Genomic DNA, 17,659 nt, shown 5'->3' with positions numbered 1-17,659 from the left:
GTCTATCACCCAATCACCTCCCCTCCAGGAACTCTGTTTGTTTCCTATGGTTAAGAGTCTCTCATGGTTTGTCTCCCTCTCTGATGACTTCCCGTTGAGTTTTCCCTCCCTTCCCCTATGATCCTCTGTGCTGCTTCTTATAGTCCACATATGGCATCCAGTTTTCATCAAGAAACACAGAATGGAAAAGAATCTGCAAAGAAAAAGGCCTACCAGATGCTTCTGATATATACACAATACAAACCTGAAGAGTCTATCATTGCAAAAGGAGTGCGCTTGATTGGGCCAATATTATTTGTCACACATTGTGTTAAGAGAGTCTGTACCTCATAGTTCTTATAAAAGTGTCTTTCTCTTAGCAGAAGTCAACATTACAAATACTCTTTCAAGCCCCAGTGTATGAAATTGAAGTCAAAACACATGTCCACCGTAAATATTTTAAAGGAGGCCAAGAAGGAAATTGACTAAGGTGACTACCCTACGTCTTTATTGATAAGCGACTGACGTTAGTGCTGCTGAGTCAGTCTCTCAATAATGATTTCACTCTCTCTCTCTTTTTTTCCCTCCAGGTACCCTGGTTCTTTCTCTTTTCCGGGAGTCTTCCCTCGGGACAATTGGGGGTCTCCACACAGAAAATTAAGGGGCTGATATGATGGGTATGTAAGAACCGGGAGAAAGGAAACTTAGGGAAGAAAATGAAGTGAGAAAGAAACGCTAGGGTCGAAACGAGGGGAAAAAAAGGAAAAAAAAAAAAAGCTGGTTCTGTAAGAAAATATATATAATCCAAGCCAAGTGTTTCTTGCTCCTCCTCTCATCCACTCCAGGAACTGCGTCCCAGGGTAACTAGGCAACGATGTTGCCGTGGTAACCAGTGCAGGTCAGAGGGCAGCAACGCTTTAGGGCTGGGCAGCCCTTCAGAGCGCAGAGCTAGCCTGGTGGGAGCAGTGAGGGTGTCAGACTCTCGCGAGAGCTGCGTGCAACTGTGGGCAAGCGTCTCGGCTTTCGGTCTCCGGGAGACGCGAGGCTGTCCGGGGGCGGGGCCCGGGAGCGCCTCCTATGGCTGCTAAGCAAGGGATGCCCGCGTCCGCCCTGCGGGTGCTGGAGGAAGCGTTGGGCATGGACTTCACGGCTGCTGGGGACACCGCGGAGGCGGTGGCCGCCGAGGGCGCCTACTACCTGGAGCGTATCCTTACGTGTAGGCGCGGCCTCAGGCGCTCCCTTTGGTAACGGGTTTGCGGGCGAGGGCGCGGGCTTCCCATCCGGGGCGTCCTCTGCGGTTTGTGGCCGCCCAGCCGGCCAAAACGCCTCTTGGACCTCAAGGTGGCGTCTGCGCCACCGTGTTCCCCTGAGAGCTACCCGCCGAAAAGACTTGCCTTTTAGGAGTGTTAGGCTACCGTGTTCCTGTTGGAAGAACCTTCGGGAATCTTGTACTTAGTAACCACTCTGCAAACTTTGGATGGAAGTTTTATGTTAGGATGGTACAACAAATTGATTCAGCCCTCCTTAGGGTTTCCCAAATTGGCCCCCAGCTGTCAGAATATCGTGTGAATCAGTTCAGTCAGGAAAGTTAAGAGACCGGGGAAGACCTCTGGCTCTGGACTTTAATGAGCTGAAGCTCTGAGCATTCAACCTGTGATTCTGTAGATGCTTCAGTTGTCCAATGCTTAAATGATTTGTTTTGTAAGCGTCAACTTCCTAGGTAGTTTCTTTTTTGGCTATTTAATACAATTATTGCATTTTTATTTTAAAACAACTAAATGATGACTGGTGAGCTGAAAGGCTCAGAGATGTTAAGAAGAAATCAGATCGTGATGAACAATTACCAATGGAAATACGAGAAAAATGGAATAGCGATATGTAAATAATTAGGTTCACTATTTCTTGGGATGGCTTTTGAGCTCACATTGTCTAGGCATATAGACTTAATTGTACTGGAGAGATCGGAGAGTTCATGAGAAAAAGATACCTTTTTTTCAGGCAGGTAGGAGAGAGATGATTATCTGTTTTATTCTTAAAGATATTAAGGAAAGCCTAAAATCTACCTTATTTTTTGTCCAACTGTGAATGCCCCAGCTTTAATTCAAGACTGCAGAGATCTAACAGTGATAACATTTTGTGGGCTTTGGCAAACTGTTTCCCCTGTCCTGACTCAGGCTCTGTACGCATTGGTACTTTGGGGAGCTTTGAAGAACTTAGTTGCAAAGACCAAAGATAATATGTAGTATTTTATTTAAGGCAATCATTTTTATAGGAATGTTAAGTTTGAATAGTTCAAAATCAATTTAAATGAAATGTTGGTGCCTTAATGTCTTAAATGAGGCTATATACTATTCATAACTCTATAAATAGCTGCCTTTTCCAGTAATATTCCTTTTTAAATTCAGAAATGAGTCAACAATTCTTTCAGAACTTACATCAAGTGTAAAGTTATCTAGTGTCCCTGATAGTGAATGGTAGCCAGGCATCTTGTTTTTATTTACATTAAGATGATTCCTGTAACATGTAGTTTAATTGTTAACCTGCGACAAACACACTGAGTTAACTTTTTTGCAAGTTGTGGGACTTCAATATAGCATAGTTTTTAGGTTTACTTAATTTTCAGAGAGATTGCTGAGTCACAACTGTCAATATATAGTAGTTTGCACAAAACCCGTCTTAGAAAGAATTTTCCAAATAATCATATTTGTAAATATAAACGACTCTAACTTTTTATGATTTTGTTATCCAGTTTCTGAATTACCTGTCCCCTTTGCTTTTCTTCCATCTTTCTTTAGTTGTCTGATATTTTGTGTTTCAACCAAAGGGTAGTCAAGGGATAGCAAAAGTACATATTTTGCCAATTTTCCTACATTCAGTGTTTAGGTAAGAGGTTTAGTCATGAGAGAGGCTTTAACTCTTAGTTAAAATGAAGTTCGAGGATTACTTTAGAATGCCAATTATCTCTGTTTCCCCGGGCTCTCTAAAAGTGCATAATTAAGAGTTGACTGTATAATGTTATTTGACATTGTTTCTTAAGGCAATTATGATAGTTGCTGAAGTGAGACTTTCTGAGTTTAAAGTCTTTAGCTCTCAGGTAATTTAATTGAACTATCACAGTAGATAAATAAAAGTTATAATATGCACAAATGAATCAGAGATCTGATGTTCTCTACTTCGCACATATACTTAGTCACTTTTAATCTACTGCGTTTGGTCTTGGGTTGCCCTTATTTATGACTGAACAGATGCTCTGTAGAACACTAAACAACAAAATATCAATATTAAGTCTTTGCAAGATACTGACTCTAATTCTCCAGGAAGTTACCCTTTTCTTTGATGTTAAACATTTAAACATAAAGAACATGTACAGATTAATAGGGCCCAAATCAGAAATAGCCAGGATCCACTATGAGGGGAAAGGCTTCATTAGTAAAGGTTCTATTTATGAGTTCAGAGAATGTGTTGAGGAAAAATAATTCTTAACCCCGCAACACCCCTTCTTTGTAATCTAATACCTGTAAAGGTAGGAGTTATCTGTTTCTCTTCTGAGCAGTTCAGGATATCGCTGCTTTTATTTTTTAAACTTCCATAAGGCAAGATACAAACACACATGCACCTAGTTCCTTTTTTAGCAATCTCCAGAGCTTTTAAGAAATCTGTTTACAGAGTATATGAGTTCTCTGGAGAACTCTTCATTAGAAAGATATTTGCAACATTGTAAAATATAAGGCAAGTTTTTTTTTTTTTTTTTTAAGACTTTATTTATTTATTTGACAGAGATCACAAGTAGGCAGAGAGAGAGAGTCTGGGGAAGCAGGCTCCCTGCTGAGCAGAGATCCTGATGCAGGGCTTGATCCCAGGACCCTGGGATTATGACCAGGGCCGAAGGCAGAGGCTTTAATCCACTGAGCCACCCAGGTGCCCCACAAGGCTAGGTTTTAACTATGTGCTTTGTAAAGGGTCAGGTGCTTGTAGAGGTTGGCTGTCTTTGACAATGAATTCTGTGTTAGAAATGAGTACTCTTGGGTAAGGTTTTCATTTACAGTGGGAACTGCAGTTAATATGTGGCTGTGGACATTTGGGGATGCTCAATCCAACTGCAGATGCAGGCTGGAATTACTGTACTAAGAAAGCTAATACTTGATTGATTTTGTTGCTACTTGTTGAAAGGAACAAGGATTTTGTTGCTACTTGTTGTTCAAGGAAGAATAATGGAATGCATGGACTCTAGGAAAGTGAACCCCTCCAAAGTGTACCTCCTTTTGCACTAATTGTCTGCTCCCTTAACTAGATTTTGATTATTTTATCTTTCAAGGCATTCCAACACTAAGAATTTCACTAGTTAGATCATGGACATGTTTGCTGGCCACTGAAAAGGTCTCCTTTGGCCCCAATAGCAATTTCTGAGGGTTGAGTGAGTTTAAGCCAGTCCTTTGAAGCTAATCAACTCTGAATGCAGTCCCGAAGTCAACTGTTTATGAAAATGCAAAATTAAAGATTCTACTAGTCACCTGAAATATGGTCATCATACTTAGATACCCATGTAATAAGATTCATGCTTGTTTTCTTAAATGACATCCATAGACAATCTTTCATTGCAATAGTAATATTCACTGATCACTTTAATTAAAATTGAATTTTTGTCATTTAAAATTCTATTATTTTTAACATTTATTTATTTTTCCCATCTGTTATGTTACTTCTCTGGAATGTTTATAGTATTGAGTGAGAAGATATTTTTAAAAGCCTTAATAATCATTATGTATTCAAGTCATCTATTTCTTACTATCATTGGAAAAACGAATTTTCTCCTGGGTGCTTAGTTGCACCCTACATATATTCAAATAAAAGGATAGACAGTCTGAATGTAGACTCCAGACCAAAAAACATGTTACTAAACCCGTAGTGACAAATTTTACCTGCCTGAAAATCATAAACTATTTGAAAAGAAAAAAATTGTATTTTGTTGTGTGTCCTCTAGTCTGGGCGAACTTTAATGCACATATGAATCAAAGAATATGGATCTTTAAAAAAGGACTCTAATTCAGTAAGTCCCAGTCAGGGTTGAGATTTCTGCATTGCTAACAAGCTCCCAGGTGCTGCAGGTGCAGCTAGTCTAAGGAACATAAATGAAGTAACAAAGATGTAGGCCAGTTTTTTAACTACTGGCCTTTACATTTTCAGATAAGAGGTATAATATGTAGAGCTCATATCCTTGGATCTCCTGGCTTAGAAGTTGGAAAAACTTAAACCACCACCCACCATGAGAACAATGAGACTTATATTTTGAAAAAAAAAGTTGTTTTTCAGCTTCTGAGGCAGAAGATGGCGGTGGTGTCTGGGGCAGGAGTAGTCAGTAAATTTGCACTCTTGCCCAGTCTGTTGAATCAGTAGTGGCTTTCTGGTATGTTGTGTTAATAAGTGTTCTGAGATCTCCTGAAGCCTTAGTGGGAAAGACTGCTGGAAGCAAACGACAATGGGGGAAGTGGAAGCAAGTGTGCCAGTTACTTGCCATCTTTGGTATATATTATTCAGTTAACTTACATTATTGAAATTGGCATTCCTAAGAAAGCGGACCATGACTATGATGTTTGCTATTTACAGTACTTCTATTTCAATTTAGTAAGTAAAATGTTGATCATCGAGGATCCAGGCTAGATTTTAGATTGCCTCTGTGTGCATTGGCTCTGCAGTGATGGCAAAGATTACAAAGCAATTTCTGTCTATAGTAGCTTTGGGAAATCATGTAAAATATAATTAGCTATATGTTTCACTCCAGTTCTTTATAAAGATGCTGTGGCTGGCAGTGATCACTACCTCCAGTGCAGCAATGGAAGAGACCAGTATGTGAGGAAGTTTGTATGGTGCTCACATCTGAAAATTGTTCATAGCTTTCTGGCTGTGGTCCATTTGCAGAACCTTGTTTGTGACCCCATTGTGTCAACTGTGACCTCAAGCTCTGCTCCATTACCCCAGCTGAAATGTTTCTGTGAGGCTTCTTGCAGTTGTGTCTTCTGTAGTGCTGTGATGGATTTAGGGTTTCCTGGCAATTTCAGTGTGGATGTATGTTGGCCTATTTTCTGATAGGATCTACAAGGTAAGGATCTGGTACAAATTCTTCTAGTGCAGAAACAACCAGTTACTTCACCCATGGTGACCAAGTACCAGGGAACTGATTCATAGTATGCAAAATCACAAGTCCTACTAAATTTCTTCCAAAACAAGTGCACATGTGGAGTGAGACCCTTGGTCTGAGTGTAGACTCTGACTCTAGAAAGTGGGTGGTGCTATGGGCTATGTCTGCAGGTCAGGGAGGAAGGGGAATCACAGACTGTACCCTGGGCAAGAGCAGACTAGAAAACCAGACCCAATTTTAAATGTCAGGTTGACCTCGAACAGGCAGAAAGGCAATAACTACATCTGAAGGAAATAGAAAGGACAGAAAAAAATGAATTTTGGAAATGGAGTTCAACAATGTTCTTTGAAGGAATACTAGGCAGATAATAAGAAGGGAGTTTTGTAAGGACTCAGAAGCAGGTGGCCATTAGGAAACTGATTTTAAGCCAGAATTCTGGCTTATTCTGCAATGGAAAAAAAAAAAAATCACTTGCCTAGGAACTGTGACCAGCTTCATTGTATGGACATTTCCTGGAGAATAGGATCACTTAAGAGATTAGATTACACAAGAAAGTTGTTCAGTAAAAGTAGAACCAGAGTAAAGGGTTTTTATCATTCAGGCAATTCTTGGTCAATTGCATATTCCTATCCTGGCAACGCTGTTTCTAAAGCAGTGCTTTTCAGCCTTTTTTACACATGGTGTTTCGTCATATCTTGCTTCACTCAGTCTTTCTGGCTGTCCCAAGGGCCAAGAAAATCAATATCTGTACCATCCACAGTGTTCTTTTTATGATAACCAAAGAGTGTAATTTCTCTCAGGCTTCAGAACCAGAAATTGGTGTACATCTGCTGAGAAACTCATCTGTTTTCATTGGATGGATACTGAATTGGTATCTAATTACATTGCCCTCTTTATCCTGACTGCTGGGAAGCTTTGGGTCAAACCTGTGGTTTAGGTTTGACCAAATTCATGAGACTTTATGGCAGGTACGGCAGCTTTACCTTTGTCTTATTTCTCTTCTTTCTCGTTCTCTTTTAATTTTCATATTTACTTATTTTTATATTTTTTTAGTGTATGCTTATTTGTAAACTGCCGCACAGTCGTTTGGGGATTCATTTGTGCATTTGTCCATGTGTTCCTGGCCAGCTAAGCCAGATAGACAGATGCATACAAACATACTTGCCAAAGTACATTTATTTCTTCAGTAACACTGCAACATCACATTTCAAATCAGTTGCTCCTGGGAAGATTTTTCTCTACAAATCATTTTTGTGGATACTGAAAATACCAATCAAGGAAAATAGTGGTTCCTATTTTGGATGTTTGTCCTCTTCCTGACCTTTTGTCTCATTAATCTATTGCCCTTGGCTGATTTTCTCTTTGGGTCTGCAGCCCTGTAGCTCTTTTATACCTCTCCCTCCTTCAGGACATTCAAAATGAGCTATTTAAATGATTTGATTTAGCTGTTGGTAATATAACACTTCACAGTTTGGAAAATAAGTGAGAGCTCATTGCTTAAGACTTTGATAGAAATTGCACATTCTTTTTGTGTCACTAGAAACATATAGAAACTGTAGAAATATGATACTGTAGAAAATTCCTGGTCTTTTTATTCAGGAAACATGTCTCTATCAGTAGTAGGTATATGATTTTTGTCAAATTTCTTAATCTCCCTGATTCATTTTCTCTCTTTCCTTTTTTTTTTTTTTTTAAAATTTAGAAATGACTGTATCTGTGTTACTCAATCTCACAGGATTGTTATTAGGATAAATTTGATAGTGATCCATATGACAATACTTTTTAAGGTTTATAAAATGATATTTTTTCATTTTTTCTGATTTTGGGGAAACAATGTATTATTGGGGTTTGAAAGCTGTTGCCTTGAGTATTTTCTAGGTAGCAGTGTGGCAAGTTTGATCATTCCAAAGCTTTGAGGACAAATCACTTTTTTCTTCTGTATATTGCCATTAACAACCTATGCTTTGATGTTTCATCTTCACATTAATCTTATCAGTTGGCTTATTTACAATTTCGGAGTCTATCCAAATGATTTTAGAATGTTTACTTCTTTTAAAATTTATTATGTTATGATCAGTGATGAAGGATGGCATTCCTTTTCTGGAGACTTAAAGACAAGTGATTTCTTATAAAATCAAGTTTTAGTAACTGTCATTCAGAAGAGGGCATTCTTTTCCATAAAAAAAGGGACTGATTTCCTGTAGCTGGACCTCAGGAAATTTTATCTAATTAAGTGAAAATGTGTCAGAAAAATATAAATTTAGAAAGGAGGAAGATCTAGAATGCATTTTTTTAATCCATTTATCTCAATGCATGGGAGAACTGGGCCATGAGAGACTTATGAGATTTTTCCACAGGTATGCCTCTCTTTCTAGAAGAGGAAAACAATAACAAATACTTGCAAAGCATTAACTAGAAGCCAGGCACCATTCTAAATGCTTTACATATGTTAACTCCTTTCATACTCTTGAAACCTCTTAAGGTATTATGATAACCAGCTTAGCTTTCAGAATGATGCCCAGTGATCTCTGCATCCTGGTCCTCATGCTCCTGTATAGTTCCCTTATGTATTGAGTAGGGTTGACTTATGTAACCGATAGGATAGTGAGTAAATGATGATGTGTGACTTCTGAGGCTTGGTCATAAAAGGTATTGTGGCTTCTTCTTTGTTTTCTTGTATTTCTTATTCTGGAGGTAGCTAGCCACTATATCTTGAGAATGCTTAAGAAGCTTATGGAGAGACCCACGTCGGGAAGAGTTGAAACCTTTAGCCAACAAAGTTAGAGCCATCTTTGAAATGAATCCTGTTGCCTCATCTGAGCCTTCAGAAGACAGCAGCCTTGGCTGCCTTCTTGACTGAGGCCTCATGAGAGACCCCAAATCAAAATACACAAGCTAAGTCACTACTGAATTCTTGACCATGATACTATGAGATAATGGATGCTTATTGTTAGGCCTTAAGTTTTGGGGAGTTGGTTATGTAGCAATAATAAAAAGTATAGATTTTGGTACCTGAAAGTGGGATTCCAACATAAGAAGTACTTTAAAGTATTAGAGTGGCCCTGGAACTGAATATAGGACAGATGTTGGAAGTTCTTTAAGTAGGATGTTAGTGAAAGCTAAAATACCTTGAACAGACTATTAGTGGAAGTCTCATGGTCTTTAAGAATCCTGCTGGCAAGGGATTAAAGGAGAGTGAGGTCAGTGCTATTGGAAACTGTTCCATAGCAGTAGATAACTAATATAGTATGTACTTCAGTCCTGGTACCCAGTACGGGTAAGTTCAAAATTATAGGATCAGCTGCAGGTATGCAACTTTATGGAGCTTTTTATTTCTGTAGTATTTTAATCTATTAATCTACTAAATTAGATTAATTTAATTTAATTAAAAATCTAGTTTTTAATTAGTCATTTAATTAGTTGTTTAATTAGTGAATTAACTAGTTATTTTTTTGAGCCTAAATCACTTTTCACCATTTTTTGGGAGATACATTCTTGTTTGAGAGTGTCAGGTTCCTAAGGATTGGTCATAACTGAACTAGGTTTAAGTGTGTCCTCAAGTGTATAAAGCAAACAGTGAAGACTTTTAGCTTATGATGGAGCTGAGTAACTAAAGACTGCATAACTTATCTTTTAGAGGTTTAGAACTATGTGTAAGATAATTGGCAAACACTTCAAGTGTTTACGTAGTATAGAAAATGAACATGGAATAATGAGAGGTTTAAGTATAGCGTAGTGAAACCTAACTTCCGGGGCTGATTCCCAGCTGTGTTAGGTCCTAGCTGTGTGACCTTGTGTCTGTAAGTCCTGATCTACAATATGGAGATGAAAATAGCTTGTAGGTAGGATGAAGATGAAAGGAGTTGATTCATCATGTAAAGCCCTTAAGGACAGGGCTTGGCTTCTGTTAAATACTTTGTAAATGATACCAATTCTTACTACAAGTGGCTTCAGGTGTTTTATACACTTTTAGCTAGCTCTTGGAAGATGATTTCTCATAACCAGTAGCAGGATGAAAACTAGGCTAATCTCATCTTTGATTTTCATAACCATTACTGTATGTTAAAAAGCTTAATTTCATACATTTTGAACTTGGCATAATCACATGTATACATTAGGAAAAAATAAACAAAATAACATTATTGGTGTGTGTTGTGATTTCTTTCAAAATTAAATATTATCTTGAAATTATCATTTGTAATTAAAGTAACTTGTAATTTTTGAAAGTCTTACAACAGTGCTGTTAGAATTTTTTATTAGGGTCATTTCCCTGATATTTTAATGTTTATTTCTTTTTTTTGTATCATTTAATTTAATTTTATTTCTTTTCAGTGTTCCGAAATTCATTGTTTAAACACCATACCCAGTGCTCCATGCAATATGTGCCCTCCATAATACCCACCACCAGGCTCACCCAATCCCCCACCCCACTCCCCTCCAAAACCCTCAGTTTGTTTCTCAGAGTCCACAGTGTCTCATGGTTTGTCTCCCCCTCCGATTTCCCCCAACTCACTTCTCCTCTCCATCTCCCAATGTCCTCCGTGTTATTTCTTATGCTCTGCAAGTAAGTAAAACCGTATGATACTTGACTCTCTCTGCTTGACTTATTTCACTCAGCATAATCTCTTTCAGTCCCATCTGTCTTGATACAAAAGTTGGGTAATGTTAATTTCTTGATAATTTATGAAGTACTGAATTAGGATTACTGTATAGTTTATATTTGCTTGAAAATTAGGCTTCCTTTCCTGAGAACAAAATTTAATTTTAAAATTGAGGTAATAAAAATTGAGGTAATAAAAAAGAGATTAACTTTTATTTATTTATTTTTTTAGAGAGTTCATTTATTTATTTATTTGACAGAGAGAGATCACAAGTAGGCAGAGAGGCAGGCAGAGAGAGAGGGAAGCAGGCTCCCTGCCTAGCAGAGACCCCATGCGGGACATAATCCCAACATAATCCCAGGACCCTTGAGATCATGACCTGAGCCGAAGGCAGGGGCTTAACCCACTGAGCCACCCAGGCACCCTTAAAGTAACTTCTATTATGAAAACATTGAAATATGTTTTTTACTTATATTTAAATATAGGTGTGCTTCTGAAAAATTCATAGTACTTTAAATAAAGAAGTCAGAGTACACTGTGAGTGACTCAGGAGCTCTGGGAAATTAAGTTAGTTTGAGATAGATTTAAAAAATTTACTGCCATAGTTTTCCTGTCCATTATTTTTCTTACCTCTTTCTAATTTATATTATCTTATTATATACATTTTTGTAAGCCTTAGACTCGAATTGGAAATCATTAGATAGTAAATAGACATATGGAAAGGCAGTTTTTCATAGGTTTGGGTTATGTAGAACAATAATTTAAAATAATAATGAAAAATACTTTGTTTCAAAATGTATTTGTAGGTTGTACGGGGAAGAGAAATTTTAAAAAACAGTTTAAATTACATTTACCAACTTGGTAAGATAACTGGATCTGGTACTAAATTTTAACATCAAATCAATTTTAAAATAATTTTTTCATATATTTTGAGATTGACACTTGACAAGATTTCAGAGGTCACCATAACTGAAGCATCTGAAGATGATTATGAATATGAAGAGGTAATTTTTTCATTTTAGGTATTTAGCCTGTAAATTCACTAGTGATTCTTATGAAACATCCATTTTATTTTATAATTTTTTGTTTTCCTTAAGAGATGCTGGTTTTTTGCTGAATTACCTAATACCAACTATTTAAGAGTGAAGGGTAAAAATTCTGTTTGAAAGTTTGGATTGGTTAATGCATCTGGCTCTTTTGGTTTTCCTGGTACTTGTGCTTCAAAGTTAGCTTCTTCTCCCTTGCCTTGTGGATCCTTACTACAGACTGTCATCTCTGTCCAGCATGCATTCCCTAATATCCATTCTGCTCTTGGATGGGTTTCCCAGAGTCCCACTACTGGCTGTAGCTCAGATCCCATGCTTTCCTTCAGCTTAACTATAATTCTTTATAGTGTAGTTCCTGTCTCACATCTTCTCTTTGATTCACTGTTCAGATGGGACCTATCATTATTTCCAAGAGTTGGCACATTGAGTTGCTCCTAGATGACAGACGTTGTAAGTACAACTGTGAAAGCAAGCCCGGCAGTTCGTGGCCTGGGCAAGTAAAAGAAAAAACAGTAGATAAACTTTTTATTACTATTAGTAAAATAAAGATAATATGAATACATGCCACATGAAATTACTGAAGGTTTCATATGAAAGACAGAACGGATCAACACATAAGAAGCACGTGCTAAGTGTTAACCATCATTAATATCATAATTACAGTCAATTACATTCTTCCAAGAATTTAGCATCTAGGCAGTGAGTTCTATTTTTTTTTAATAAACTAGACATTGGTAGTTGCTAGTGAGTTGAGAAAAAGAAGCGGCCTTAAATTGTTTCTCAGCACCGTTGTTAGACTGCATTTATCCTTATATATAAGAGCGAATGCCCATAAGCTGATCTTGAGTTTATCAAAGGTGACATTGAGTTATGTCCTGCTTGTAAGTTATCCATTTGTCACAGAACTTCAGCCTGACACGGTGTCTTACATAAGGTGTATTTTTTTTTTTTGATCCATTGTCTTGTGAGAAAAATTATTTCTGAAATGAAGTAAGGTATTTTTATGTTCCTGATTGCTCTTCCTGTTCTCTTTCTCTTTGATTTAGATACCAGATGACAATTTTAGCATACCAGAAGGTGAGGAAGATCTGGCAAAAGCAATTCAGATGGTCCAAGAACAGGCTACAGATACTCAAATTTTGGTGAGAATTGAACACAACCTGTTGTTTGTGTAGTTTGAATACAGTCTATAGTTTAGCATTGAGACTAAGTTTTACTGGATAAACTCAAGTTTTACATACTAAATGCTGTCCTATCACTTGTTACACCTTTTTCTCTTCTGTGTTTTTATCATTGTACCTTCACTTTAAGTAAATAGTCATATTTATTCTTTTTTGGATTGTAATTTTCTACATCATGGTTACTCTTGCATAACTTCACAAAAATGACACCTTCCTTCTGAACTCTGCCTGTTTAATATCACTGCATGTTAAACCAAAGATTTTTAACACTAATGTACAGAATTTGGTATTGGATACGGATGCTAATATGTTTGTAACACATTAAAAAATAGAAAAAAACGTATAGTCCTCTGTCCTTTTCCTTCTGTATTCCCAACTCCTTCAACTATCATCCATCTCATTCTAAATATCATATTCAAACTTATTGACCAAAAATGCCAAGGTAGCATTTATTATTGTGTAATGAATATTTACTTCTGGCCATATTATACCTTTATCCAGCAATTATGTATAATCTTCCACCATAATGCAGACTTGCAGGCAGAGATGCTATATTCTGCCACCCTGGCATGTTCCATGTTTGAGGCAGGGTTCTGCACATAATCAGCATTCTTATATAATATCTTTAAGATGATCTTAGGAGGGACGCCTTGGTGGCTCAGTCAGTTAAGCATCTGCCTTTGGCTCAGGTCATGATCCGAAGGTCTTAGGATCCAGTCCTACATTGGGCTCCTTGCTAAGTGGGGAACCTGCTTTTCTCTCTGCCTGCCTTTCTCTCTCTCCATCCCTCTCCTGACAAATAAATCAATAAAAATCTTTAAAATAAAATGACCTTGGGGAAGATATTACAAATTATCCTTCTTGAGTGTTAAAAATTTCATTTTAAAACCCTAGTCATTTGTCAGGAAGTTTCTGTAGCCTCCTAAATTTGTTTTAGCTGATCATTGTTTTGAATGTGGTAGCAGCTACTAGTAATTAAGATCAGCATTAAATTATGTGTAGCACTTTTGTTTTTTAAAGATTTTATTTATTTATTTGACAGAGATCACAAGTAGGCAGAGAGGCAGGCAGAGAGAGAGGAAGGGAAGCAGGCTCCCCGCTAAGCAGAGAGCCTGACGAGGGGCTCGATCCCAGGACCCTGGAATCACCACTTGAGCTGAAGTCAGAGGCTTTAATCCACTGAGCAACCCAGGTGCCCATGTGTAGCACTTTTGAAAAGAACTTTTTGGGGCAGCAGAGATTCTTTCCTCACTGAATTTCTGTGTAACTATTACCAGGTATATAACATTTACCTGGTATGTGACCATTACCATGTTACAAAGGGGAAGGAGGAAAGAAAGTCTGCTGTTAAGTTTCTGTATATTTGAAAATAGATCTGTTTAAATAATCAGCTGTTAAATTGGTAAGTTCTTGCCAATGCGAAGAAAATGAAGGCACTCTAGAGACAGTGATGCTTTGGTATTTTTAAGTATCTACCAGGTATTTGACTTATTTTATATATTGACTTGTGGTAGTTTTATGGCTGTCCTAATTTCATATCTCACTTGCTGAAATATCTCTACTTTTCTAGTTCAGGGGTCTGCCAACTTGTTCTCTGGGGTCATATAGTAAATATTTTAGATTTTGAAGGCCGTAAGGTGTCTGTTGCAACACACTTCTCTCATGTTGTATGAAAGCAGCTGTAGACAATATGTAAACAAATGGGCATTGCTGTGTTTTAATTAACTTTACACAGCTGACCCCGATATAGTTGATAGACTTACTTCTGTTATGAAATGGTAGGATAAGCCACTCACTAGCACATAATTTCTTCTGTAGCATAGTGTTTCTAAAGCTCAAGGCACCAAAATTCATTATATTTCTTTTTATAATGATAATAATAGAAATAATTAAAAGGCCCATACTTTTTTTTTCTCTTTTTTAATGTTTTATGTGCTATTGAAAGGACAAGCTGTCCTCATTGTTCTTTAGGTAATCTAGTCACACTCTTGCATCAGAGTCTTTGTATTGGCTGGCACTATAACTGAAACCTGACTCTGTCTTCCTCTAGATTTATGCTCAGATTCCACTTTATCAGTGAAATCTTTCTTCATCAGCCTACATGTAGAGCAGCCCAGCTCCACACACATATCTGCCCTACCTTTGGCTCTCCTTCCCTTCATTCCTCTGCTTTTTTTCTGCCAGGCATTTAGTGCCATCTGCCATATTGTGTATTTTTAATGTAGTTATTCATTTTTTTCTCCATCCACTTGACTATGTATGTCTAAGTATGAAGACTGAGTTTCATCTAGTGTGTAGATTTATTACTGCTTTATCCCTAGTGATTAAAATAGTTCCTGAAACATAACCCTCAGCAAAAATAAATGAAAAAAAGAACAAATGAATGAATAAATGAACAGCTTATTTGTACCAATAATCAAAGCTTAGTGATGATTTTATATTTTCAAAATAAATAATTGTGCATTTAAATTTCAGGAACAGAAAACAGTTCTTCCTTCAAAGCAGCTAATACCTGAAGTTATAGAAGACTTTCTCTGCAATTTCCTAATCAAAATGGGAATGACCAGAACTCTTGATTGCTTTCAGTCCGAATGGTAAACAGTTATGTGGATAAATAGGAATGCTAACATGTACACTTTTAACTGTCTTCAAGGAGTTGAAGTCGTTCAGTTTACGCCCAATGGATGAAAGGGATGGAAACCTTTCCCATCCCTACCACTGGAAGTACAACACACACACCTACACACACACACACTCTTTCTCTTTCTCACATAATTAAGAAACCAATTTAAAAGTTTTTATTAAACGCGGTTTCTAAATATTCAAAGTTGAGTGATTTTCAAAAGCCAAAAAATGGAGTATCTCCTGGGATTCTATAATACAAAGCTCTTTAATGAAATACTTTTCTAATATATTCTGCATAATTATTAAGGGTAATATTTCCTGCATTAAGACATCCTACCAAGAGTACCACTTTATTTGTTTTACTTCTAATGTGTAATGGCCTGCCTTTCTCTACTCACGCAACTGATGGATTCTTTTTCTGTAAATATTTCTTCATTTAGAAATAAGTGAATTATATTTTCAAATGCTGTCTAAACACAGATTTTCTTGTTATAATGAAAATTTTAATAACTTATTGGTTATGAAAATCAGCAGACATGCTGTCTTTATTCCTTTACTATAGCAGTAATGTCACCAGGAATGTTTTCAGAGGCCCAACATTCTTTAAAGAAATATTATTTAAGTAATTGGATATAAAAATATGTTTGAGCCATTTTAAAAGCCATTCCATGTCATGGAAAGGGAATACTAAGATATAGAAAGATGTTTATAGTGTTTTGGGACTAAATCCTAATTTTAAATATAAGGAGCAAATTGTAATTTCTACTAATCCTTCTGTGATGCAATTTTTATTTGCTGCCTTTTTTGTTTCTCATCTACCGAGACCACGTACATAGAAGAAATCAGTTTTATTACTTCAAGTTGCATATCTAAAGTTAATAAATTTAATGATGAGAACCATTTTTCATTAATACAATTTAGGAAAAAGAGCAAGTTTGGTGGTAGAAAAATAATAGTGTTCCTATTAAATTTGGAAATTGTGTGAATGATTTTTATAAAAATGTCCGTAGGAAATAATTACAAATGTATTAGAAAATACATTTTTGTGAAAGTAGGTAGATGATTGATTTACAGTACTAATGAAATGAGAAATTAATGTGGCTCAGTTCCTTTTTTCTTCTAAGAAGACATGTTAGGACATATAGTACCTACATGTTTGTCCAGTCCAAAGTGTGAAATGATTCCCATCGAGAAATCTGGAACCAAGTATACTCTTAACAATTAAGCACTTGTTGGATCCCATTATCCTTTTAGATTTAGCAATTTGAATTGAGATGATATTTCAGGAAACTACAATGTTATTAGGACTTATAGAATCCTTATATAAGCATGCCACTTAGTGTATTCCAATAATATTAAAGTAAAATTCATATATGTCTTTATTATATGGGCTTAATAATACTGTGGTTCAAATAATTGTATTCTTATTCCCAGCTGCCAGTTTGTAATAAACTTACAAACTGTTTGTAATTAGATTACACAGTATTGAATATTTTAATTTCACATGAAACATTTTTTTACTTTGATCAGAAACCCTTACTTATTCTGCATAGTAGGACTATAGGAATATTAAATATATTTTTCATCATTTTTTTCTTATGGAGAAAAACATTTATAGTATTCATTGCTGTGAATTCATTTCCCCATTGTTAGTTTATAAAACAAAAACCTCAAAGTAATGAAAAAGCTGGGCAATAAAATTGGACTTGTTATCTTTCAATCTTCAAAAAATAATTGCAGTAAATTCTTTAAATCTAAGGTCAGCAAACAAATCTGGCCTGCCTCTGTTTTGTAAATAAAATTTTGTTGGCACATAGCTGTAACCTTTCTTTTAGGTATTGTCTGTGGCTGCTTTCATGCTGTAATAGCAAAGTTCGTCAGTCACAGTGGAGAACATATAGACCAGAAAGCTTTTTTTCCCCCCTTTTTTTGCAATTCCAAACTATTTTGTCTGTTCACAAAAACCAAAACCAAAACCAAACCAAACCAAACAAAAGAGATTGTGTGTATGTGTGTGAATGTAGTAGGAATTTTTTCTATGAACCACAAAAAAGTCTACATTGTGTGTTAGCAGTAGCTAACAGAATTTTG

At 36.5% G+C, this 17,659-nt stretch overlaps 1 protein-coding gene across 2 annotated transcripts in view; it reads left to right on the top strand.

Annotated features, from left to right (window-relative positions):
• Positions 1 to 1,056: 1,056 nt before the first annotated feature.
• The window catches only part of SPAG16 (sperm associated antigen 16), a gene marked incomplete at both ends in the record, with an annotated part of 1,046,083 nt that continues 1,029,480 nt past the window's right edge, over positions 1,057 to 17,659 (top strand). For both annotated transcript variants that reach the window (XM_080799476.1, XM_080799475.1), the window contains 4 exons: positions 1,057 to 1,183; positions 11,674 to 11,720; positions 12,809 to 12,904; positions 15,419 to 15,537. In XM_080799476.1, coding sequence (XP_080655602.1) covers positions 1,057 to 1,183; positions 11,674 to 11,720; positions 12,809 to 12,904; positions 15,419 to 15,537 — 389 coding nt within the window. The remainder of the gene's footprint in view (positions 1,184 to 11,673; positions 11,721 to 12,808; positions 12,905 to 15,418; positions 15,538 to 17,659) is intronic.

Source organism: Martes martes (assembly GCF_963455335.1).
Source record: "Martes martes genome assembly, chromosome: 3".
NCBI lineage: Eukaryota > Metazoa > Chordata > Mammalia > Carnivora > Mustelidae > Martes > Martes martes.
This window is presented reverse-complemented; position numbering and strand designations above follow the sequence as displayed.